This window comes from Erigeron canadensis, chromosome 8 (assembly GCF_010389155.1).
Source record: "Erigeron canadensis isolate Cc75 chromosome 8, C_canadensis_v1, whole genome shotgun sequence".
NCBI lineage: Eukaryota > Viridiplantae > Streptophyta > Magnoliopsida > Asterales > Asteraceae > Erigeron > Erigeron canadensis.
Genome location: NC_057768.1, coordinates 35,578,235 through 35,606,173, shown reverse-complemented (window position 1 = coordinate 35,606,173; position 27,939 = coordinate 35,578,235). Strand labels below are relative to the sequence as shown.

General features: G+C 32.8%; 3 protein-coding genes across 4 annotated transcripts; 2 read left to right on the top strand and 1 right to left on the bottom strand.

Moving 5' to 3' along the window:
* Positions 1-1,654: 1,654 nt before the first annotated feature.
* On the bottom strand, positions 1,655-13,502 carry LOC122578183 (myosin-2-like). The gene is made up of 24 exons (XM_043750089.1): positions 12,911-13,502; positions 12,723-12,824; positions 12,504-12,647; positions 12,262-12,412; positions 12,154-12,181; positions 11,496-11,664; positions 11,335-11,398; positions 10,890-10,903; positions 10,700-10,784; positions 10,133-10,236; positions 9,900-10,038; positions 8,393-8,499; positions 8,155-8,307; positions 7,987-8,076; positions 7,561-7,638; positions 7,265-7,420; positions 6,223-6,411; positions 5,386-5,591; positions 4,814-4,946; positions 4,586-4,715; positions 4,321-4,434; positions 3,749-3,864; positions 3,231-3,443; positions 1,655-2,783 (listed from the first exon to the last, which is right to left on the bottom strand). Exons 1-24 carry the CDS (start codon positions 13,316-13,318, stop codon positions 2,268-2,270), a joined length of 3,609 nt encoding a protein of 1,202 aa, XP_043606024.1. The 5' UTR covers positions 13,319-13,502; the 3' UTR covers positions 1,655-2,267.
* A 6,723-nt stretch (positions 13,503-20,225) lies between these two features.
* LOC122579790 lies at positions 20,226-21,278 on the top strand. The gene is made up of 3 exons (XM_043752026.1): positions 20,226-20,393; positions 20,522-20,579; positions 20,951-21,278. Exons 1-3 carry the CDS (start codon positions 20,312-20,314, stop codon positions 21,108-21,110), a joined length of 300 nt encoding a protein of 99 aa, XP_043607961.1. The 5' UTR covers positions 20,226-20,311; the 3' UTR covers positions 21,111-21,278.
* A 921-nt stretch (positions 21,279-22,199) lies between these two features.
* Positions 22,200-27,055, top strand: LOC122578814 (B3 domain-containing protein Os07g0563300-like). 2 transcript variants are annotated; one of them, XM_043750857.1, is made up of 8 exons: positions 22,200-22,554; positions 23,086-23,167; positions 23,245-23,343; positions 23,911-24,044; positions 24,703-24,802; positions 24,889-25,063; positions 25,628-25,692; positions 26,657-27,055. In XM_043750857.1, the coding sequence occupies exons 1-8, from the start codon at positions 22,415-22,417 to the stop codon at positions 26,738-26,740; spliced, it is 879 nt and encodes a 292-aa protein (XP_043606792.1). In that variant the 5' UTR covers positions 22,200-22,414; the 3' UTR covers positions 26,741-27,055. The 2 variants fall into 2 exon arrangements, with proteins under 2 accessions (XP_043606792.1, XP_043606793.1); XM_043750858.1 differs by having other exon boundaries at positions 22,203-22,554; positions 26,677-27,055.
* Positions 27,056-27,939: the final 884 nt, after the last annotated feature.

The window sequence follows — 27,939 nt, the reverse complement described above, 5'->3', positions numbered from 1 at the left end:
TTGGTACAAATCTCCCCTTTTCGTGTTCGATAAGGTTTTTTATCATTAGTATGGACCCTAATTTTTATGTATGTCTCATCTAGTGCTCCAAGGCAGCCCTGCAATAACCACATATAACGCTTTACAAAAATATCACATGTAATGCTATTCTCATAAATGAACTTGACTAACCTTAAACCATTTTCATCTCTCATCGGTCTCATTATTTGGAACTGGAACAGGTGTCTTGTAGAACTCTTTGTGTAACCGACAAACTGCATCTAATACTAACTTGAAATAACGGCTTATAGTTTCACCAGATCTTTGGAATCTATTGATTATTATTCGGTTCTTTTCATTATGAGCAAGTATATGTAAGAACATTGCAACTTGCTCATCAACTAACATGTGTTTACTACTGCGTAATCCTCCTTTTTGTTCAAGCAAGTTACAAAGTTTTAAAAATGCAAGTCTAGTCATTCTAATAGTATCCACACTCGTAGTATCACTTTGATACACGACGGTCCACATATTTTTACGTCTACTTTCAAAATTCAATAGATATCTCTTACTAAGAGTTCTAGACTCGATCATATGTTTTATTATCAAATAACCTAACATAAACCAACGAGCCATATTTGATAGTATGTTAAAAGTTGCCATGGAAGCCATTGTGACCACAGCCATTTTTCGTTTTCGTTGTTGAGCCAACGGTGATCTTGCCATCTACAAGTCAATATATGAATGCTATTGTAAGTCATAAATATGTTACTACTACCTGTAACAATCATATTTCTTTACACACTACATAAAAAAAAGCAATAAAAAGATAAATAAATTCACATGTATACATACTGAGATTGAGAAATAGGACTTGATAACTATATTCACAACTTTTTGGTAATTGGATAAAGGATCGATTATAGCATTTACGAGTATATATGAAGTTTTTAACAATAAACAATTCTTCTAAATCAGCTATTATATATTTTTGATTCATGAAAAAAAAATCAAAGATTTGTTTCTCAATTTATACTATAGTTGAATGAAATTAGATTTTAGGATAGAACTTATTAACAATCTCTTCACTAAGTGACTATCTACTGCTAATAATTAAAGGAGATATTAAATTAATTTTTTCTTTTTTGTGTTAATAATCAAGAACAAGGAAATACCTTGAATAGCCAAAAGCTTCAAATTGATTGCTCAAAAATGCGACTGGGCTTTCGGATTGAAGATGTATACCATGGAAAGCTGTAGAAGACGGTCGATTTTGGTGGGAGGAGAACGGAGGAGTAAAGATCTTCAAAATCACCAAAAACTAGGGTTTGGAGGAAAGTCTTTTTATTTTGGGATAAAATGTGATTTGCACGTGAGTTTGGTTATATACTCCCTTTTATGTTAAGATGGAAGATTTCCCAAAAAAAAAAAAACACACGGAGAAATTAGAAGCATAAAATTCATTTCTTTACTAAATGGGAGGAAATAGAGGGAAATGGGATTACATAGAAAGTTATTTCTCCAGAGTTTTAATATCTGTCTTTTTATTTCTCAGACTAACCAAACAAATGAAATGAAATCATTTCCATTTCTCTTAACCAAACATACCCTTACAGAATAACTCACCACCCTTTCTTCCATTTTTTCCCCACTCAAATAAAGATAAAACAAAACAAAAATGAAAGGTGAGGATTATGAAAGCACATTATGTCTCCCGAGACAACGCCCGGGTAACATAACTAGTTATCAACAAAATTAACAATTAATTCAATATTAAAGATAGAAAAACTAAATCTAGGCAAGTATACAAAAGAGAATCCGCGCAGTACACACTACACACTATGTACCATCTCACTTTCATCTCTTTCTTCAGTTCTCAGTTCCATCAAAAAGAAAACTGTTTCTTTCCATATGTATCTCACCACCAATGCTCCATTACTTCACCCATCCATAACCCATTTCCTATAAAAGCCAATCATAAAATATATACACATAATGCAAAATTACAATAACAAGAAGATTATGAGCTCTTGGATGACACCTTGAAGGCTTCTTCCAAAACGACGATTCTTTTATATATAAAGTTTGCACTTTCGGGTTTCACCAGGTTTTACACGGTTTCACAAGGGTTAGACCCAGACCAGGCCAAAACCAAAAATAGAAGAAAATGCAACCCGCGTACCGAACCAAAAAAGAACGGGTCGGTCCGGTTCGGGTCGGGCTCGGTCCGGTCAAATTCATGTTCCAATTCACTTTGCACATCCCTACATGAAAGCGAGTAAGTAACCTCACATTATCCTCTCTTTGCCCCTCTTGCTTAACTTTCCCCACCAGTTTCTCGTCCGCCCATCACCACCAGCACCATTAACAACACTACTACCAAGGCTACCCCCGTTTTGAACATTTATACCCTTCAAAATTATTGTTTTGGCCTCTCGTAACCGATGCTTGTACTCTTTTTTCCACATTTCAAATTTCTTTTTTAGTATTTTAAAATCTTCAATCTGTTTTGAAGAAGTTGGACGTTCAGGCTTTACTTCAATAAAAGCTTTAGCATCATTATCAAAATTTTGCTTTCTCTGCTCAAATTCCTTGGATAAATTATCAACTGTGTTAGAAATGCCACCATTAGTTTCCCGTCTATTGTTTCCAATTCTGGCAGGAGTCATTTGAACAGGAGTTGGAATTCCAGATACATCATCCTCGGAATCATAATAATTGGTTGACGGTGAGCCATCTGGTCTTCCACGGTTTCCATCAGAGATGCCTGAACCAAGAGTCTTCTTGGCTGCATTAAGACTCATCTGCATACGTTAAGACCACAAAGAAATAATTGAGATGAGACAGTTTTATCGTATAGAATTAAAAACCAAATTTGTGGCAAATTGTTTTATTTAAAAAATTGATAAATCAAATGACCATACATTTTGTGAAAAAGGACTTGTGTTTTGTGAGATTGGAGTAGAAGACTTCCAAATTAGGTTAGATGGGGTCAGATCGGCAATAAGTAATCTTAATTTAACTTTTGATAGTCAATTACATTGCAGTTAATATGATAATTATTTGAACCCTAAACAAATATTATTCGAATTCAGATGATCAGTTTCAGGATGCAAATCCAAACAACCCTTTATTAGTTTGTAAATGTTTATTTTATTATTGTAACAGGTAGTGCGTACATGCAAAAAATACTTGATCCGTGATAATAAGTTAAGTTTGTGTATAGAAAAGACGTAAGTAATAAAACTCACTTGCAAAGTTGCCATCTGACTTTGCCACATCTCCTCTACTGTCTTCATTTTGGTTTCATATTCTAACCATCGTAATTCACACTGCTGTATTTGTTCCTGCAAGGCAGTATTTTCTTGCTCTTTTTCACTCGCAGATAATTCTGCTTTCATTACTCGACTCTGTAGATCTTCAACATTATGTGACATTATTTGCATATTTTCTTGTAATAAACCCTACACAAAGCAGAATAAGCATATCAAATATATACCTGTAACCACATTTGCATGCTTTTTTATTAAAACGATACGAAAAAAAAAAGCATAAAAGAGTTTCTGAGAAGCAAGATACTGGAACAATAAAGGTAGTCATTTCGAACTATTTACTTATGATGAGTCAGTTAGGGTTGTGTTTTATCTCAGACAAGGTAAAATAACAAAAAGAGAAATGTCAAATGAGAAGAAAGTCACCAAAAGTTTATTTTTAATGCGCACCCTTATTTTAATTTTTATTTGAAGATTAAACTATTATTGTAGGATACCTTCAGTTCTGAACTTCTACTCTGAGACCTTCGCCTGCTTCTTGAACGATCAAGGGTTGATTTCTTCCATCTCTGGAGGTGACTGAAATACCTTCGAGCCAACCAACCACGAACCACTGCCAAAAGTAACGATGAACATTGAAGAAAGTTAGTTGTAACAGTTTCACAGTATAAGGGGCAGTTTCGAACCATTTACCAATGAATGTATCAATTGAGGTTATATTCTATCTCTAACAGGTCCAACAAATATATAGCATACAAGGGAAAGGGGTCAAATGAATTAAATATCTGCCACAGTATATGTTTACAACACATTCCTCTTATGGTAATTACTTTTGAAAAAAGATCAATTTTGTAGTTATACTTCACACAACAATTATGAAAATTCATAGGGCAAACAAGTCTCAGTTAAACCCAGCTAAAAACAATTTGACATAAATCAAAGAACCAAATTATTTTGTTCACAACCAAATTAACATGTTATCCACCCTGGCACCCTCCCTACCCCTTCATTTTTCTATATAAGTTCAAACTTCAAACTAAACAAAGAATTAAATTTCACATATTCATACCTGATTGTAAATGTACTATTGTCGTCAAATGCTCATCAAATGAAGTCGGTGCATGCCCATTTATCAGTTTCTTAAGAACACCATACTCCCTTCTTGCATTTTCACCACGAACAACTGCAAGAAAACTTTAATAGTTCAGAACATCACAATATATAAACTCAGATCGTTGCCAATATTAACTGGTATTTTTGCCATTAAAGTAATAGCATAAAAGTTAGAAAAAGAAAATATGAGGAATAACAAATTGTACGAGAAAATTTCTTACACGACTGCAAAGTCACAATTCCATACTTAGGCTCATGAAAGTCAAGAGGAGCTCGACCACTAAAGAAGCCATTTTCCACTCCATGTGTACCTTCCAAAACCTGCTTTCTCAAATTCTCCAATACATCAACCTAACCATAATGCACAAGACACAAGTAAAACAAACATACACGTTACTAATGTTTTATACTTTATTCTTGCAATGTGCTTGTGGTAAAGAAAAACTCACATGTCCTCTAAAAAATAATTTTGTATATCCAACTTGGTACGTTTGTGGGGGAACACAGTACTGCTTCAGAATAGCAATAGATGTACTCAGTGGATCCATGCATATAATGTTCTCTGACAAAAGGCAGCCAAACCTGATGATACATGAAAAGATTGAAGAACATCAAACGTTATACGTGGCAGTTTCAACCCATGTAGTATTATAATAGGTCAATTCAGGTAACGTTCTATATCCATTGAGTTAAACAGGTAAAGAAAGATAGCAAAATATGAAACAGATCCAATAAGCCAAAGGTCATCGGAAGTATATTTTTAATGCACAAAATCTCGTAACTAATGTCATTCTGAAGAATTATATTATCATTAAAACCTATATATTTTGAACAATCAAACTTATGTATTTGACACACTAATTATTTTAGAACTTTTGGACAAGAATTTTTCAGATCAATGCAAACCACTGCATATAAATAAAACACATGTTTTGATCTGTTACACAATCACCCTCGCACGCTAATTTTTCACCTCTAATAATAAGACAGACAATATGATAAAACGAGTTTTATTGTTTACCGGTTAGCAAATTCTTGATGTGTGAGTCGTATTGGATATCTGGATTTCGAAATTTGCACTATCTCCAAAACTCGGCTGTCCCTAAGCTGTTCCAAGAGGATATCTTTCTCATATGTGCCAGGAAGTTGCTTGGTGTTTGGTCTTATGCATCGAATGAAGTGGGGCTTGGTATTCTCCAAGTGCTGAATCCATTTAAACAATTGATCCTACACAAATCCAGTAATATCAATTTCAGAGTGTGCAATATCTACTTGTTGAAACATGCAAATCCATACTGGCCATTTTCACAAAATAAAGTGACGGAATTGAAGATCAGATTGCTATTGTTCAACCACCGGCTACAAGATCATCATTCCATACCTTGGGTCTCTATTGTTGACATGAAAACATATCTTCCTATATATTTGAAATAAAAATTTACTAAAAGGTAAAAACAAAAAGTAATAAAAAAAAAACAGGTCAAAGCATTCTCAATCTCAAGTTTTCAAAACCTCCGAACTCCTAGATAGTTTTACTACAAAAAATCAGAAGAGTAACTTGGGGTCAAGTATATCATATTATATATTTATAGAAGTCGAAATTGAAGAGACAAAAAGGTAGTACTCATTGTGACATGACTTAACCTGTTTTTACTGCAGATGAGTCAAGCTAATATTAGATCATTCGAGCTCTGGCTAATTTAAGTTGAATTGTATTAGAGTTCAATACTTTCACCAAAAATAATGATCTTGAAAATATAGAGCCAAGGTCGAGCTTGTAAGTTGTAAAAAAATGATTAAATCTTATCAAGCTACTGAAGCCGGGTATAAGAAATATGTGCCATTTTACGTAATTTACCTTGAACTTTGCCCCAACACTTCGCTTGTGTGAATAAGATGCGGCCAGCTCTGTTGTTTGAAATGGTTTCAACACACGGGAGGCAAAATGATTGAGTATTTCATTATGAGATAACGAGAGGAGTTCAATTGTATCAGATAGTAGGGTATCACTATGCTGTTGCAAGCAACCAGTAGCATCATATTGAACCTGCACATTCATAGCTTGGTCATGACGTCACGTAAAAGAAGACATATGAAATAAAATTCATGTGGCAATCAAGACCCGATTACTTATGAATGGGTTCATATGTCTGCATCATGTTAAAAAAATTTTAAAAAATAAAACATTTGAAGGGAGACGCATCAAACAGGTCAAAGACTCAAGCAAATTGAAAAGCACCAACCTCTACTTTGGATGCTTACAAGCTCCTAAAATTGTTATTCGGGACTTGTATTGGGGCTCATTGTCTAGGATAACAAGATATTTTGTGTTTTGTCCCATAAACAACAGCTTAGGTTTTAATTTCCTAGAAAGCCAAACTACCTTCAAACCGTGTCCCTTTTTAACCAATCTGTAACCCAGATAACATCAAAAGCTGTAAGAACCCCATGTTGGATGTAATGTGACATAGATTAGCTTGTAAAGCCAGGATAGTGATGGAGGACTCATTATAACCTCAATCCATAGTATTTAAGTATCAAAACATAAGTCACTACTCAATAGAGAACCCAAATTGTGCCACGCAATCCTGGTGCTAAAGTACACCTCCTCAAATCCAAGTACGCTAGATTGAACAAGATGGCTAAAAAGGGATACCGTTCAAAAATAATAGGCCTACTGAGAAAAAAATTATTAAATTTTCACATAAGTGACAAAGCAAAACGTATGATGTTATTTTAATTAGCCCCTTCCATTATTATTTATGATATAAAATGTTTAGGTAAGTGTTTGTGAGTCAACCTAACCCATATCAAACTAGGATTAAGTTGTTAATAATGTGCATCGTCCTAGTAAACATACAGCTGGATAGTATTTTCCAAAGCATATGACAGTAACAAACCTCTCCAGCGTAATGGTGAACCCTGAAAGCTCCTGTTTCACTGCTAAAGCATGAATTCGAACTTATATGCCGCTTGATCTTAGTGTTAAGGGTCGCAGCTGTGGCTTTGGGGGAACTTGAAACATCATCGAGTATTGATAATAACCCCATAGGTTTCTGGGGAAAAAAATGCCAAATACAGTTGATTTAGGAAATAGAACCCCTTATTGCAGAACTGACAAAGGAACATTATTTGGGCATTATAAAACTTGTTTCATATAAAATGTATGAAGTTTATCTCAGAAACGTATTCATACCTTCTCAAAAAGATTCAAACATTTTTGGTTGTCTTTAAACTCCACTTTCTTCCAGTAGATTCCATCCAATTCATACTCCTGATATTTATAGTAGATCACCCATTAATTATCTAATAGATTATGTCACGTTATCTGTTTCATATATATGATCAATAAAAGATACTATTTCAATTATTCAATAATTTAAATTTTTAAATACAATGATTAAGGTCTAATGATTGGATATTTATTTTGGGCAACTTTCGGCCCATTCAACCTATTTCCTATTATGAATTTAATCACTTATTTTGTTTCTCCACTATGACCCATCAGAGATAAATATAACCCAGATTGACCATTTGTAAGTAAAAGGGTCAACATTGCCACCTCTAGAGTACCATAAAAAACTATTGATAAGGTTTTCAGAGAAAAACTGTTAGTGCTAACCTTTTGTTCAAGGTTGCAAAGATGGCGAATGAAGTGCTGTTGCAACCTCTCATCAGCATAGTTTATAAGCAACTGCTGGAAACTGTTTTTCTGAAAATAGATACACATTCATATGCCAGGATACAGTTGTGTTAAATATAATATTAGCATGCAATTACCGAAGTATACCTGAAATGACTCAAATCCATAAGTGTCTATAATCCTTATGGTATGCCCAGTGACTTGTTTGTCACCCTCAAGTGATTTATTAATTTCTCCCACGAGCCAATGAAACATGCTCTCATAGATAAAATTTGCCAATGCATCCCTTTTGTCAATTGCCTAAACAATAAAGAAATGATTGTTCTTCTAGGGCTGACATAACAATATTTATAACCATAAATCAACATGCATTTTCCTGATATACCTGCTGCAATGACAATGGTTGGGCCATATCATCCGTAACGTTGGTAGATAACACTTCCATGAGATTCTCCATCTGGCAACCCATCAACGCAGCCGCAATTTGACAAGCTTCAAATACAAAAGAAACGGAAGTTGGAAAGGAAAGTAAACGTGTAGAGAGTATCTTATAATGTGAAGATTTATTTTAACAAATAATTATGGTAAGTCATTAATACACACAAAAAAAACCTTAACTAACTTGTCAACAATAAAAATATAATATCTTTTTGGATACACATATTCAGGTTTACTTCTTTTACATCACGATTGATCACGGTCGGTCAACGGAACCAGACGACGTCACACTTAGTACTGTCCCTACATTGAAACTGTACAACTCAACGCATTACGTGTGTACACTTCTAGTTTTGAAAAAATGCTATGAAACTCAAAAACATTTAGCGTGCCCCTAACTGCACTCAGTGACGGATCCAGGTTTTAACTTTTAAATAAGTGTATGAACTACCATTTGAAAATTTCTGATATGCCATCTTTATAGATACTTATATAAGTTTACGCAACAAAAGCCACAAAAACATATCAGTAGGAGTATGACATGTGCATATCCTACCCTTCAGATTACATTGGTTGCACATTCTAAAGTTTCCTTTGGTTCCTTTTTTTATTTAACTCTGTAATGTTAGTTTCACAATTGTAAAGCAGCAAACATGAAACCTCTACAACCAAACTAAAGTAGGCAACAAAAGATTAAACATAGATGACTAATAAAAAGATGCAATTAAAACTTTTGATTTTTTTATTGTTGAACGGCATTCTAATCCACATCATGAATTCCAGGACTTTCGAAAAATCCCCTATTAAATTTTAAATTAATATCAATTTTGTCTTACTCCAGCTTGTTTGGAGTAAAAAGCCTATAGTTGTTGATTATCTTCCCCAGAAACAAGAATATGATGTAATGAATAATATCAACAGCTACAACATCTTAATCAACTAATAGGTGGCCAAGATAGTGCTACTGATACCATGACCAATATATGGCAACAAGTTCTTCATTGGTCATTTACAAATGAAGATGAATACTTTTTAAGAGTGCACATAAAAGGGCACAAATATAATATCAAAGACAATCTACATGATCAGGTACCGAACAACAATTGGATAGTAACATTAGGGGTATTTAGATGTGAACTTTGAATGTGACTATGTCATATTGAATTACCATAATCAAATAATCAGTCTTAATCAAATAAATCATGTGAAGACTGAAGACTGAGACGTTATGTCAAACTAGAGAATTAGTTTCGCACACTAGGTTTAAAGTGGTGATAAATGGGTCATTTCAGTTTACTCTTGGAGTTTTGATGCAACTTATATGAAAACTGATTTTTATCCTATAAAATGAGGTAAAATCTGTTTGTCAAAAGCATAAAAACTAAATAACTAATCAATTCCGAAGTGCAGCTACAAACACCCCCAGTAATATTAAACTGGATGTAAGAACATACCTTCATCAGCCACAACCTCGACATATTCTTCTTCATCAACTACTGCGAATAAAATATTCCCTAGCCATAAGATTGCAGCAACCAATTTAAAGATATATTCTTGATCTTGTAGGGAAATCCCAAGGGAATCAAGGGCATCCTGCTCAAAACATGCAGCCAACTAAATAACACATATCGCTTCCAGGAAATAATGTTGGCCCATGAGGCTTTCAAAGACTAAATTTTGAGGTTACCGTTAATGTTAAAAAGTTGTGGGCATCATCAACACCATCGACTTTCAAGCACCCACTCTTATTGAGAAACTTGTACTCGCTCGCCATTTTTAAATTCAGTAAATCTGATATGGAAAATTCATGAGAAAGCTGGGAATTGTGTATGTAGGTACAGGTGGTAATTTTAACCATTTATTTATGAATGTGTTGATATATGTCACGCTTTATCCCTAATAGAACTGGAGCACACACTCACACAAATGATTTGAAAGGAAATGGGTCAAAGTGTCAAACACGTTAAAATCATCCAAGGCTTATATTAAATGCACAGAAATTCCTAAATCATGTTATTCGTAAACAAATTAGAACGTTAATAAAATTAAAGTTTTTAAAATCTTCACTTAAAATTAGAAGATTAAGACAAATATCATCATTGTAACCGGTCAATTTCTATCAGTAGTTTTGTACCAACATAGTCTCTGTGTTGACCCAAACCCAACCCAGTTTGCTTGTTACCCAACATGCCTACTTGTCACCTCTGTTGTTAAGTAATTATATTAACCACAGAATGAAGATCAAAGCAAGGACCTTTAAGAGAAGATGGAGCCCCAGCACAGATCTGATAGAAGATATGGTATGACCGTTCTTCATGACATATATGAGATACTCTTGACTACACATAACATGAGATAGTTTTAAGAATGAAACTTCGGAAAAATGAGAATCTGATATCAACCTCGACCTCACAAATAAGAAATAACATTACAAAAGTAATTACCTTTTCAAGAAGCACTGTTTGGGATACCATGAATGTTGATGTATCACATGAACATATCAAATCAGAAATCAAGTCAGTAAGTCATATAAAACTTCTTTAAGAATAAGAAGAGGTAGATTTTCAACCCATTTTTGTAGACAGAAAAATGTAGGTTATAGTATGTCTCTAACCGATCATATAGGTATACTTGCAAGTCAAAAGACTTAAAAGAGCATAAATGCATAAGGTCTCCTAAATTATTTTATTCACTGTGACAAACTTCTTATAATTATATTTAAAAAATTAACAGTTCAAGAAAACTATTTGACACAAAAATAAGATATATGTTTCTGCATAGGCAGATGCACTTTCAATAGCACCAAAAATGTTGCCTGTTTAAACCAATTACCCAAGCCGCTGAATTTGCCAACTCTATGGATGAGCTAAACAAAGAAACTATACTTACACGTTTCGATACAAGCACCACTTAATGTCCCGTCCACATTATAATATATATCTATTAACTTCCCCTGCACCAAAGAAAACTCCAAATTAGATAAGTTCAGGAAATATCACATCAATCAACCTCTACAATTATTATGAATACTATCAATTATGAGAACCCACAAATCGGCTAGAATTGCGATTTCTGGACGTTTTCGCATTCCCAAAAGCTTCCAGTATACAGTTGGAGTGAATTAGTTTGGATGCCATCTTATGATTCTCGCCTCCAACTGATACTAGGTACTGCATTGCAAACTTAGCTGTTTCACTCTTCCCAGATCCACTTTCTCCACTACACCAAATCACCATGCAATGTCATACTTTTACAACAAAAAATAATAATAATAATAATAATAGTGAAAACTGAAAACTGGGCACAACAGGTATTCGCCTGTTCTGATGTAGGTTTCGAAAGTGAAAACTTGAATAACCAGTTCTTAGTATTTTGGTAAATGGTAACCGGTCTGATTATTTTTGGGTTATTGAACCAGTTTGGTACTACTAGTTTCAACGAAACTGATTATCAAAGTGTAAGCTGAAATGAATTGCTTAAAGCCTTATTTTAGCGTAATCAGATCTGTGCTTTCCATGAATCATCAGAATTTGCCAAACACTCGATACCATTAAAGTGATCATTACAACGTCAAGCAACAGAAGCACCCCTAACACTACTCCTACATTATGTACTATTCAACTAGATTCCTTATTCTGGTTATTTAATGACACATGACCGCATTCAAAACATGCATCCAAACACACTTGAAGCAAAGAATAAACAAACCTTGTAATGAGAGATTGATTTCCACCACCTGCACATTATGAAGAAAAAAGTATTAACAATTTGGTTAAATAATTAAACATGGAGTTTTTAGTTTGTTCTGCAACTTACCATTCATCATATCACTGTATGCATCATCAACTATAGCATATACATGAGGAGTATCCAAAGTCTTCCCTTTGTAAGCTGTGACAAAATCATTTCCATATATATTGACATCTTTGAAGGGATTAATTGCTAATAAAACCGGCCCTGCCTTACTCTGTAGAAACAAAACAACATCTAAGCAATAGACATAACAAGATAACAATAGCAAATAGCAATAGATACAAAGATGTGGAAGTCATTCATACATAAATTACATCACGATCATATCTGCACTGAAGATTATAAACAATCGCTGGCTCGTTCAAATAAGCAAGTTCAACAAGATCATCTACTCCATTAAGAATTCCAGTATTTGCAGGTAAGAGCTCTGCTGTCGGTACTTTGACATCCTAAAAACAGATGATAAATTAGCATCAAATTAGTAAAGCCTGTAAAACAAATCAAGAGAATTCTAATATACTCACACTCCCATCTGAAAGCTCAACAGAGGCTTCTTCTCCTACTGTTGATGTGATCTTTCCCAGCTCCCATTGATCATTTTTCGATTTACACCAAACACGGAGATTCTGAAAACAAGCAACTTCATGCATTAGTTACTTGCAAACTAAACTTAAATTGCGAAAAATAAATTCATGAGACAATTAATACATACATTTTTAATAAAATAACCAATACTATCATCCAATTCGTTCTCCGGCGCAGTAGCCAGCGTCGCGCCACCGTTATCCGTCAAACGCCTTTTAACATAAGGCGAGTCACCACCGTCAGCAGCTTTTCTCCGGCCAAAACCACCACCACCAGCACAACTACTAGTCACAGCACATTTTGCATCAGCTTGTTGAGCTTTTTTGTTGTTGTTGTTAGAATAATCAGGAGAAATAACATGCTCCATAGCAAGTTTAGCCTGAATCAACCTCTTAGGAAGCCGAGCTTTGGAGGTCGGCCGCGACGGTAAAGCCGGCGGCAAGTCCTTCCGATTATCGCCTTCATCTCTCCGGCGAATCGAATCCAACATTTCCTCTAATGAACTCCTAGCTACCGAATGCGGTGAAACCAACATTTTTACTAATAAATATATAATTATACAAATTTCAATTCAATATCCTAACTTAGCGAATTCAAAACAACATTTTGTTTCTATATATAGATACAGATATATCTTACAATATATATAATGATTAGGTTTTAAGGGGATGAAAGGTGTTTCTAGGGTTTTAAAAAAAGGGCACGAATTACAACAACAAAAATGAAGATGAATGGATTTGTTTAAAAATATAGAGATAGAAAAAATAGAAATATATATATACACAACCGCTAGTAACGAAAAGAAGCTTTAAGAAAAGCCTGCCTGCCTGGCGTGGATGTTCCTAAATTCATACATACATGATTAAATATTAAATAAAATAAATGTAAATATGAATTTATTTACTTATTTTATTTATTTTTTTGAATATTTATGTTGATGAGAATTATATATTTATTTGTTCGTGAAGGGGAAAATTTGAATTTTGTTCGATAAAGGTCAAGTGGTGGCGCGGGTGACGTATATAAAAGTTAAACTCAAATGAAGATTTGATGTTGGCCGTATAAAATAAAAGAAATTTGGTAAAGTTTACACAAATGTGTAAGATTTAGGTGTTAATATTAATAGTTGAAACATGGTACCCGCGCAAATGCGGCGGTGATGGTAGTGACAGTGATGTGGTGGCATCGACGGATGGTGACGGCGGCGACGACCGACAGCGTCGGCAAATGAGTCAAGTTATGTAGGTATATGATATAAAGATATTTTATTTAAAAGAATAGTGGATATATATTAAAAGATAATTGAATGATTGTGTAAATTAATTAATTTAGGGTAAAATGGTAATCTTGCATGTCCCAAAATTGTTAACTTTTCAACACTTTAAGAGAAAGAGTGGTATTTCTTTTATATAATAGTATAGAACTATAGAAATATAGATAAAGGCCATTTGTAATTGTTTAATAAAAGTTTTAAATAGTGAAAAAAAAAAAGAAGATAATGACTATATATATTCATGAAATAATGAAACGTGCCTTTAATGATTCAATTTTGTCATATTAATCGAAAATATAAATTTTAAAAATATGCACAAAGATATTTATTAAACTATATGATAAAAAATTTAAAAGTATAAATTAAGTTGTAAACTTATAATGATGTCATAGATAATTTAGTAAAAAAGGAAATAAGTTTTTTATAAATTTAAAGTCGCCAAGTAAGATATTTAAATAAAACTAGCATGGTACTTGTGCGTTGCAGCGGATACAATTGACAGGAAACACGTGCAAAAGAAAGAATGGATAAAACGATTGGTAGTTGCAATAAGGGTTTGTGTGTGAATGACTGCAACATGGGTTTGTATTAATGGTTGCAAAAGAAAGAATGGACTCTATTTTTTTTATTATGTAATATAAATGAAGTAATCATAATTGTTTTTTATTATATAGAGAGATTTATATTTTTTTTTATGACATGTCAACAACATCTACTAATTATTATTAAAAGGAATTTTCTTTAATCATTCATCTTCAAAAACTAATTAACACCTCAATATAACCCATAAACATGCTCTAAATAAACGATAAAAAAAAAAAACAAAAAAAAAACTCTTATAATTAAAAAATAAAATAAAGGTCTAACATGGAATTTTCACTTGAGGTGATCATATTCACTTTGGTTTTTTACCTACTTACTTTAACCATTCACTTTGATTTATTTTTCATTTACCTATAATTTTAACCTCACTTTTACCAATAAATGAAACATTAAATTATTGTAAATGAACTGAATATTCGCCAAACGGTTGATAAGTTAATTTATAACATATTTGATTATATCTATACTACTTTATAAAGAAAAAAAGTTTACCTAAGACTTTAACAACTATTCTATCCTCAAAATACCTCTCTATGTTTATTCTGATTTTTCATCTATTCTTTTTCAACCAAAGTTATCCCTAAAAATTAATGTTGAGATGTAAGAACTAATTGTATCAATTTACTAAAACTGTCAATCGACATCGCCGCCACCACCACCAATCATCGTCGCCTCTGCCATTACACTGCCGCATGCCACCACCACCCGTCACCACCACCATCGGCGCATATCACAGGTACCCTTCTAATTTATTTAAATAATAAACAAAGGAATATGAGTAAGATTTTTTTATATAAACATGTTTTGTTGTTGGTTTATGTTTATACCTTTTTAAATGGATGCATTGAAAAAGTATTGCCGAGTTATGTCTTAAAGCAAATATATGTTTGTTTAGTGTTCGTTTTCTTTTATTTGTTTACTACAACATAAACGAATAGCACGAACCCTAATTGTGCCAAATTGCGTTCGTTAAATATTTTTGTTTATTCCATTAAAGTAAAAACTAATTGAATGAATATGAATAAGTTTGTTCGTGTTATTATTATTTGTTGTTATACTAGTAGATAATAATATTATTTAGTTATAAATTATATATTTAAGCCAAAGTTTGAATTTTGAACTGAGAAAAACTTTCTCATTTGAAAGGGACATATTAAAGTTTCAAATTTGAAGCAATCATGTATGCACACTCACTCGATTTTCAACTAACGAAATTGAATTATGGAATTAAAAAATATAAAGAACATAACAGGACTTTGTCTTTTTATTCCTTATGACTTTCAAGACGTGATGAGATCCATGTGTAATTTCTTTGATGCATTTGCTAACCAATTATATTAAAACAAGTATAAGCATACGATGAATTGCTGCAGCTTTACAGATATGGTAATTAGTTACTTGAGTTATAATATAGCATATGACTATATGACAATTATTCGAGTTATATAGATGATATATATCAACATTATCGATAATATCATTTCAATCTAATTATATTATATTAAGTAATATAATCGATTATACATGAAGAGTTTTAATCTATTACTTAATTTATATGAGAAAAACATAAATCATGTAATCTCATTGTTAAAAGAATTATATATATGATACTTCTAAATTCTAATTGATTAAATAATGCAAGTCGCATAGTTAGCTCAAAACTTATATAGCTATCTATACAAAAAATGGTAAGTAATAATGATAATGTATGGTCATATTTTTATTTAAAGGTTATAAACGCCAAAACATTTTATTCTACGTACAAGTATTATACGAATAAATAAACTTGTTCTGCAGACTTTATCATGAATTAGTTATATGTTTTGTATTTAAAAAATGCACAACAAAAGTCAAGATAACAGAATAGGCATTTTGATAATATTCACATATCTATATTTCTATCAATATTTATACAATCTTGTAAAAAGAATAGCTCCACCTTAAAAGTTACATGGATGAAAATGTCTGAAATATCTTTAATAATTATATTAACATGTCAGTTCTTTATCTTTTACAATATATCTATTAACCCTTTTACATAAACTACTTTTATATCAATTATCTACATCATTCGACGTCGCCTTTACCACCAACTGTTGTCCCCCACCACCACACCGTCGTTGTCACGAATACTGCCGCATTTGCACGATACCATGCTATTAAATTAACATAATTTTTATCAATTAACAAATCAATCTTTAAATTATTTTGAGTGGGGCTACTCACATCCCATGAACACACACAACATATGATACGTATATACCACAATATACAATACATGTTGAACTCATTTTTTTTTAAACTCAAAACGCTTTTTAAAGCAATGTTCTAGGGCATTCCCGAGAATTTGGGGTGGCTGTGGACAAAGAACCGCCTCATTTTTATCAGCCTAAAGATGAGATTTATTTTTCCAAATAAATGCACATAGATATTTTATCTAAAAAAGACCATTTAACATAGTTTATTAAAAAATATACCTTAACAATATTTAATATTGAAAATATTATATTTGTTATCTTACCATTACCATTAGTATATGATGCAACTTATAATAACCAAAAAAACCGACTGTTTTTTTTTTTCTCCTTATCTAATGTGTTTGGACATTTTTGGACGTGTTCTATTCATTTAGGCGTTTATGTTTTTCCCGGCTCTATTTACCTTCCATTTGTCGTCAACAACTCAACATGATATTAAAAATGTGCGTCTAATTTAAAGTTTTGTTAAGAAATACATAAATTAAAAAAGTCTATATTCAAATATTTAATCGATCAAAATCCTGAAAATCTATAGGAAAATAGATAATTGTAAAGATTGGGTACCACCATGCCATCATCTTTTCTAAGTCCACCATGTGGAAAGGCATAATTCATATTTCATAATCTACCCCACCCTCTATTGCCAAAATCAGTGGGATTCATGAACATAATAAGTAATAAAGTAATTTCCCAACTCCATAGCTACAAGCCTACAATGTGCTTATGACTGATCAATTATGGATGTAAGATGTTCGAATAGTTACTATATAAGTCCATAACAACAAGGATTGTCTTTATAATGTAGTGTACAATGTAATGAGTTAAGATGTAGTTTGAATAAGTTCAAACAATTATAATACCGATCAGGAGTTTGTATCTTTTTTTTATTATTATTATTTTTTTATGTTATCAAGTATATCAACAAATTCCATGTATGTGTGTGTATATACTTTAACTTATATGTGAGTTTTTTCATAGTAATAACTAGTAAGCATACTTTATAGAAAACTCAACGTCATTTCTACGGAGTATAAAATATATACTCCATATAACATAAATATATTTTTTACCTTAATATTTTGACCATATGGTTTAGTTAAGAATACTCAAATGTCTTTAAATGGAGGTTTAGACTTTACATAAAAATGCACATTTAACCCAAGAAACATTTATGTACAAACATCTCCTTACCTGATATGTTAATCATGGAGGGGTCGAGCCAGCGAGCCCACACTACACAACTACCCTTCCTAGTGGGGACATTTGGTTCGGAGCTAAATAGATGAGGTTAGGTTCATGGACAATGGATTGCCGATCTTGATTTCTTTGAAAAGATGCAATAACAAAATGAAAGCGAGTATGTGAAGTAGACTAAATAGAAGGCTCCAATTAGGAAATTAAAAAATGAATAACTCCAAAAGTTTTGGTGGCTTTTTTGTTTCACTTGTTTGTAAAATATTGGTGGACTGCTTCTTTGATATGTTTTGCCTAATGATTTATTTGCATATGATCTGACACGATTTATACATACACCATACATTATAAGGATAGGTATAATGTCCTCCAGTGAAACAGGTTTGAGTCCTACAGAGGGGTAAGGTTTTATCCCAATTAAATGTCATGCATTCGGTCGGTTTAGTTGAGAGTTTTTCTTCCTACTAGGTATTGAAGGTGAGGGGGCTCTCTGGCGCAAACCCGGTTAAAACAACGTAAGCCAGATCCCCTGTTGCGAACAAATTATCCACACCTTTCAAAAAAAATAAAATTAGTGTGACCCCTTTAGAGCATGTTTGAAAGTGCATCAAAAACATCATAATTCATAAGGTAAAAATCAAAGGCATGACATCATTAAAAGTGGTATTTTTATCCCGTTTGGGTTTTTTGTGACACGAGCTTCATTAGAAAACAATTTATAGTTATTTGAAAAAATAACAAGTGTAAAATATGGTATAGGGTTATTATTTTGAAAACTAAGATTTATTATTAATTTTGAGTATATCTATATCTATAGTGTTATATAAAGCATTTTATTTATTTTTTTAATTCTAAAAATATCCTTTGTTTATTCACTACTTTAAATATTTTTACTTGATATACATATAATATTTTTTTCTAAAATTAATTACAACAAGTGTACTTTAACTTATAAAATAAATAAACTACTATTATTTACATTAACAATCTACACCACACTTTGTCATCACTACCATCATTGTCGTATCGCTAGAACATCCGTTCAAACTATGTTTAGTTAAATGTTGGATATTTTATAGTTAGAAAAAGAAATGATATATTTGTTGTGATATTTTACAAAGGAAAAAACTTATTATAATTGTTTGAAAAAAAAACATTGTTGTTATCTTTAAAAAGATTTGTATGAGAAATATTTATTAGCCATGTTGTTTAGAAAAATGTTAGTTGATTAAATTGGTCAAAAAGATGATTAAACTAATTTTTTAATAAAAAGATTTGAATGGTTAACAAGAGTTTACTTTCATTTTTTTTAAAAAATTAGAAAATGACAAACAAATATTTACAAACAAATTTTACATACTCATGTGTCATTTTTGAGAACCAATGAAATTATCATTCAATCTCTCATTTCCTTTTCTCTTATTGCTTGATTAGTCAACATGAGTATGTAAACTTTATTTGTAAACATTTATTTGTCATGCTAATTACTCAAATTTCTTATGGTTGAGATCAAGATCTACAATATATATTTATGGTAATATTGTTTTATGCAAATAAGACATATGCCGCTAGCAGCCTAGTAATTAAGTTTGGATAAAGATTCTATGAAGTTAATCCAACTTTATATGTAAAGTTTTAACGACTATAACTCTTTGAGTAAACCCAAAGGTTAAGATTTAAAGATCAAAATTTGCATATTGCCCATTGATTTTAATCTAAAGGTCGAAAGTTGTCTAACTTTACCTCTAAAGTTGAAAAACCTTTATAATCCTTATCCAAAAAATTGAATGTAAAAAATTAAGAAAAGAAGTGATTGTAATAATACCTTGTCAAGCGTTTTAATTTTTCATGTTGGATCAAATGGTTAACACCATCGTCTATAAAGACATGAGTGATTAGTTCAATCTTCATCCCATACAAAAGACATAAGTCATTTTCTATTATTAAGATAAAACCCGGAAGCAATCTCACTTTACTTACTTTTATTAGTATTATTATTATTATTTTAATCTACACAATGAATTAGAAAAACGAGAGAACGTCTAAAGCTTAATAAAAGAAGCCCAATTCAGTAGGTCCGGCCTAGTCCACTAAAACACAAAAGATTGCAAGAACGAAAGATTAAAACTAGGGTTTCAAGTTTCAACTATACTTAAAATTTGTTTCCTGTAAGTCTGTAACTAACTGCAAGGCCGTAGCCATGGCCAAGAACAGGAACAGAAGCAAGAAAAACGCTCCAACTGCCATGAACACCGATGACTTTATTTCTGTTTCGCCTCAAGGTGTGTGTTTCTCTGGCAATCTTTTTATATTTATCTTGTTTTTTTCTATATATATATAATATTTTTATCAGTTGGTTAAAACATGAATTTATTTGAATTAATGTATTCATTTAATTTTTGATATGTAGTTACAGCCATGGACACATCAGAGTCTGTTGCCCCTTCCCGATCTCAAAATATTAACAGGTCTTAATATATACCTACAGTACTGTATTATTGGTATTAACTTCTACGTATATAATAATAGAATCCATATATTTATTTATTAGTCGCCTTTCTATTAATATTCATTGATAAGTACTCTAAGGCCCAGTTTGATTTTGTAAGAGGTTGTTATTTAAATCTGAATCGTCCTGAATGTTAAGAGATGGTTCATATTATAGCATTCTATTTTTCGGACTTAGTTGTATAAGTTCATAAGAGGTAATAAGAAATTAAGAGTCCTAGTTGATGACTATTGATAACGGCCAATTGTTCACAACGAAAGTTAAAATGTGATTACGCTTTTTGGTGTCTTAAGAGGCTTTTGTGCTTTGCTTTTTTTTTTCTGTGTCCAGAAAGGTGAAGAAGGGAGTACAAATGAAGCGAACAAAAAATGTTAGAAAGCTAAAAGCCATAGCAAAAGCTGTCTCTCAAAACGAAAAGTCTGCAACAAAGGTCGAGAAGAATGAAAGCAAGACATTGAGAACTAAGTCCGCAAAAAACCTCTACGACTGACTTGTGAGCTAAACTAGCAGAAATTTCGGACTAAAGCTGTTTATATAGAGTGCATCATTTTTGATTATGTTTTGTTGGTTCATATCAATGTTCCTCCCTGATCTATTTATTTTGCAAGATAATATCGCTGTAATGTCAAGGATATGATATATTGTCTATTAGTTACCACATGTTCTTCAAGCCTTATTCTTGCTGTGACATTGTAGAATTTGACGTCAAATTGGATAATGACTTGATTGAAGGCTATGTAGCAGAACAAAGTTGCTGATTAATACATATTTCTTACATCAAAAAGCTTTTTACCAGATACGAGAACTTTTAGGATGAGTGATGTGTAACCTCTCATACCACTTTATCATATGTTCTTACCCAATGCAAAAAAACTGGTCACCATAGACCATCTTGTGTCAATATTGTTTTTGCTGACAAGTGGGGATTTTTACAAGAGCGCAAGCGTGGGTTTCTTGGACCGCTGTTTGGCTGACCCCTTTCTTCCCGTATGCATGATAAAGAACCTGTGCAACCCAATGTGTGGTAAGACACACCTCATCTTGAAAGCATTCAGCGGAATTTTCACTTTTCTCAAACTAGTAGTAGTTCGTGAGCGCAACAAAGTTCAATGGTGTGGTTCTCACAATTTCACCAAGCGATCTCTTACTTTCCAGTCGGAATTCAGTAACAAGTCATTAGTTAAATAAATGACATACTAAAATTAGAAAAAAAAATGTTATTGTGGTGTTGAAATCAATTGTTAAAAAAGTTTTTAAATCAAATGGATTGGGTTTTGAAAAACAGTTCAACCACCAGAACCAATATGCATATATGAGGTTTAACTACTACACTATAAATTTTTATTTTCATTTTGTTTACTTATATAAACGAAAGTTATAAAACAGTTTACAAATACAACTTTTAAAATGTACTTGCTTGCTTGTACATCATCCAAAATTACAAAAAAACACCAAGTAAGACACATAGGACAGTCAACCAATTGCTTTTTCAGAGAATTATGATCTTCATATATTTTTAGATTAAATAAACCAGCAAAAAAAAAAACAAACACAAACTTAAATAAATTCTAACAAAGTTTTGGCTCATAATTTGCTTCACACTCTCACTGTCCCATCCGCCTTAGCAATTAATGCTCTGAAATAAATTATTTCATTTCCAATGTTTATATATACGAGTAGTATTTTTCACAATTTTATTATATCTCTATCTATAGATTTAGATATATAATATTTATAAGTAAATAAGCACTCTAGCTAATTTTTGTATCTATCTAGGGTTTATATATCATTTATATGGCTGGTGCAGCTGGTGGTGGTTCATCATCATCGTCAAATTCGTTTTGTTTTCAATGTAAAGATTTAACTTTCAGTTCCATGAGAAACGGTTGGAAGCTTCGTAATGGCGAACGGGCTCACCTCTGCTATGGCTGCGCGTATGCCTCACGTTCTTTTATTTGTTTATTAATTATAATTATTTTGATGTGGTGTTTTGGTGGTTAGTTAGGTTTGTTTGATTATTTATTGGAAATGTGTACTTGTGCCTTAAATTATAAGTTTTATGCTGCATAAGTTTTGCTTATTGCGAAAATGTTGTCCCCGTGTTCCTAGCCAATACAAAAGCGGCGGCCTAATGTCCATTCAACCATAGTATTATTCGATAATGAGTTGGTTCTCCAGTTTTTGAGAATATGGTTATGTTTTCCAGTTTGGGTGGGCACTTTTCTTAGCGTGTTAAGTCAGTATGAAATTTGCTTTCCACACATTGTTCTTGAGCGTTATGAGCGTTTTGGCCATCTTCGCAGCCTTGTTGAGATAATTAAAGGGAAACCAATCGTTTAATCTCGAATTTTGTTACTCGTGCGTGAATGCTTACTAATACGTGCAAGTTTTATTATTTTTACCATACTTTCGTTGTTTTACGAGAAATGTGTTTAAAGTATGGTGCTTTTTTTTTATTCATTTAGTTGTGTTTATGAGGAAGGGCGGTTCTGTGAAACATTTCATTCAAACGATGATGGATGGAGAGACTGTGAATCGTGTGGACAGGTGAGTGTAATTTTGAAACAATCTGATCTCCCATTATTTTGTTACTCGTCTTAAATATGCTTATACTTAATTTGCAGTTGGTCCATTGTGGATGTGTTGTGTCATTTAATCAATATTTTCTTCTGGATTTTGGAGGGGTGATTTGCAGAGAATGTTCGAAGAAAAATCTCATTTTGGTAAGATGAATTTTGCTTCTACTATTTTCATAGATCAAATTTCGTAGCTTTCGTTTTCTCATAAAAAATATATTGTTCCGCTATGCCACAATCCGTTATGGCTCTAAGTATAATATTAGCTGCAAAGAATCAAAGGGTCGAGTAACTTTAGCTATATACCCTTACCTAAATCCGCATATTGTCTATTTACCTATGAAGATTCAGAATTTTGCTGAAAACTCAACACCATTATTTAGATGTAACCACAAATTTAAGAGGCAAGTGCAATCTACACACTATTTCTCACATTACATTACATTTTAGTATAAACTACATTATTAAATGCTTAGTATTCAATATTACATATTTACTTTCAAGCACACAGTCGCGCTTCCAAACTCCCCCCACCACAAGTGCTGCAAGTTATTGAAGCAAAACAACAAATATTCTCTATTATTTACTTGTTTGAAATGCTATAGTAGACATTAACATTGGTTATGGCTTCACTTTGTTGTTCGTTGAGAAATTATGTTGATATTTTACTACCCGAACAAAGATACCTAGACCATAAGATTTTGCATCTTATAGGCACGAAATCACCGTTATGCACGAGAATTTCAAACAGATCCAATTGATGTGCCGGATCTTGCCAAGCGAGTACGAATCGAGCCGCATTACTGGTCCGATGGCATTGATTCAGAGATGCAACGTGTCCCTACAACGTATCCTCAAGTATATTATATATCTGTGCACAATCTATTCTTTGAGATTAATGTAAATTTGCGTTCTTGTCCCTAACATCAATCAATTGATAACTTGATTACCTGGTTCTGATTTTTTAAGCAGCAATAATCACTTATAAAATGCACATTGAATTAATCAAAATCCTGGTTTCGAGAGTTTTGTACTAAGTTGAGCTTGCAAAATTGGGTGGGTTAGGTGGTTGGGGAACTGGCCAGGTTGTGTAGCTTTTAGTATGGGTTGAAACTTGCATGATTGTGTCGGGATGACCTGAAAGGTCTTTTGCCCATTCTAAGTTATTATTAATAATATCATACGTGCATCAAGTTTGATTAGAAAAAAATATACTTTTACGACGGTAATCTTATTTTTCTTTAAGTATGCATTAACAATACACTTTTGGAAGCTTTCAACTTGTCATCTTTTTTCTTTATTGCATTTTAATTAATTCACTTGATATGTTCATCAACCCTTTCATAAGTAAAATGGTCGAAAGTACCATCTCTACTTTTTTGCTTTCTACAAATAGTTTGGGATTAAGTATTTGTCTTTTGGGATAAATGGCTCATTGCTTATATTGGAATCCCATTACGCATTACACATGTTGCAACATAGTGAAAATCCTTAACCATATCTCAGCACCAAGTTTGCTCTTAAACCCTTGTTTGAAAAAGTATTGACTCCTAGTGATGCTGATGTCAGATTAGGTCGTGTGGTTATTCCAAAGAGATTCGCTGAGGTGAGCAACAAATTAGACTGCTAGTATAAATAGAGTTCTTAGCATTTTACAGAGCCTTATATAAGATTGCATTCACAATGGATTAGGCGTTTCTCCCAGAACTTTTTGAACCTAAAGGGGTGATGATGAATATCCTGGACATGGAAAACAAAGAATGGGAGTTTTCTTTCCGTTATTGGCCTAGTTGTGGTAGCAGAACATACATCTTGGAAGGGCTCAAAGATTTTCTGTCTTCAAGGAAATTACGAGCAGGCGATACATGTAAGAAATGTAGATACTGTGTGATTTTTTATTTGTATTTTTTAACAGCAAACTAATCTACACCTACTCCAATTTCATTTAAATGAATATATGGGAATTAATGTAGTTATTGTGTGATTTTCTTTCCATACACTATAGAGGTGGCAAGATTGGTGGTCATCCTATTTGGGTAATGGTTCAAAAGAGGTTCTGATTGAAACTAGCATTTTCAGCATAGATCGACGGATTGGGTCGAACCGCAAACACTTTCTTCTATTGTTTTTTAAAATTTTGTAAATAATTAATGCCATTATTTTGATTATGCAAATATTATTATTACTAATTACTAATATAATTTTAATTCTTGAGTGGAACAATTTAGAATCGGTCATCTAGTGGCTCTCCACCCTTTTGACTGATTGTCCTTTTAGGTAATTCATTTGAGTAAAGCTCATTTGACTCATTTGGGATAAACACAACTCAAATTGATCCAATTATAAGTAAGCGGGTCAATTGCCACGTCTACTAGTGTCACACTCACATTTTTCTTTGATTATATAACTACCAGTCACATTTTTTTTTCAGTGTCATTTTATCGACGGGAACCAGGGGGAAAGATCGCAATTGGGATCAGAAAGACTTCTGTTAAGGTATGGCATGGACTTTTGCTTAAAGTAGTGATATGAAGGTAGAATATCGTAAAGCTTATTGCATAACTACATTAATCAAAAAGGTTATTGATGGCTACTCTGCTAATCAGAATTACTAGCAAGATGGCCAAGTGATTGTTGTAACACTACAACAATTGTGCACTTCGCGCATTTTCTTCTACTCGGATTAGGATAACATAAAGAGGTTGTCATACAATTCATACGTATAAACCGCTAAAGATGATTTACATGTATCATGTATGTGTGTGAAGAAATATTAGTACTCTGTAGTTATAAACCTTGTGCTTAGAATTGTAAAAATTTGCTCATACTTGTAAGCAAGCAAAAGCCGAAGATTGGCTACATGTAGAAGGTGTAGAGATTAATCTGTTCCTCCATGGACGTAGGAGGTTTTGAACCAAATACCTTATGTGGGGAACATTGATGCCTGACCACTAGGCCACCTTGGTGGTGGTGGTTATCATGCTTAGCTATCTTCAGTTTCAGTTTGAGCATATATTACTTGATGCAAACCTAGTGAAGAGACAAAGACCACCGATAATGTGGCTTTGTCTATATATGTATCTAGGCTGCTACATATAACCACCAAGCTCATGAATGTATACAGGGTCCTTAAAAATACTAATAAGCTCATGAGTAATGTTATCACATATCAGATGTTCCCCACTTCTTGTTAGGAGCCATAAATGGAGGAATGCAAATAATATTATCAACCTCCAAAAGCATGTTTCCAGTATTTTGTCTCGCTGTGTGCCTTTCATTGATGCTATCTTGGCATATTAGTATGCATAGAGACGACCTTACTTGAACAGGATCTGTTTTATAGGCTCGTACCTCTGTATATAAGTATGCATAGAACATAATGAATGAATCTTTATATATCGATCTTCAGATGCCTTCTATTATTAACAAAATGAATGTTTATAACATTAACTTTTATTAGTCTGTTGTAAATATATGCAGGTATCCACATGATGTGGTGAAACAACATATTCATCCAGCAGCAAGCTTTTTGAAATCTGTGTAGCTATAGGCTAGTGGCTACCTTGCTGCGAAGTACATGCTGTCATCTATACATAACCGCCTCCAGTTGTTGCATTGTAAAATGGTATTTGCGCTTTCAAGTTAGAGCGATCAACAAGACGAACCAATCTTTATTTTATTCAAAAAAAGAGATTGATAGAAAAGCAATGGGAGTTTCAATTGTTGGTTTATGAGGATTTCTTTCTTGAAAGTGGAAATATGTGCGATGAGAGAAATGAATGACCTTGTTTTGTAAAATCTCAACAATACATGCGGTATGCTATATGAATGATTAGTTACTTGGTTTAAAAGGTAGAAACTCGAAGTGCCCAAATAAGACTATGTAGAATAAAAAAGGCTGATACTGATTTGAATTAATTAGCAAAGATGAACACCCAATTACAGATGAGCACGGGTCGAAACCTGGCCCGACCCGTGACCCGCCAGAGCATGAAAATGTGACCCGTGACCCGGCCCGTGAAGGTTCGGGTCGGTTCAGGTTCGGGCGGGTCACATCTTTCCTTCACACTTTTTCGGTTTTGCAATCACCTGACCCGGCCCGTCCAACCTGTGACCCGCGAAAGCACCAAAAGTTTGACCCGTGACCCAGCCCGTAAGGGCTTCGGGCCGGTTCCGGATCGGGCGTGGGTCAACGGTTTTTTTGTTCATCCCTACACCCAATGTATCTGATCCTATGTATGTAACCACCTTAATGCACCTATCGGCTTCGATGGGGTTTGTCCCAACCATACTGAAACTCTATATGTATACTCTCGATGAATATTACATTGGTCATGGATACGAAAAATGATTGAGTTCAAAAGAGTAAAATTTTCTCTGTTGCATCACACAACACTGACTTCTCTATTTTGAAGCCAATAGTCTTGAAAAACATAGCTTAGATGTGGCCAAAACGAATAATGTTGTAAAAAACTATTCTCTTTTTACGATATAAAATTATGATTTAGTCATGAGAATATTGATAGTAATGAGAATATAATAATGACTAGTTATACATTTATTTTTAAGGGTTTTTTTTAATTTCTGACAAGTATAAGCTTTGCTTAAATAAAATGTATTTCATTGTTTTATTCAAATAAACTATGTATATATACGCATTGTTATTCAACTAATTTTATTGATTTTCCTCCACAATCCAATTTTCTACATCCATCCTACTACGGCAATATACATATACCTCTT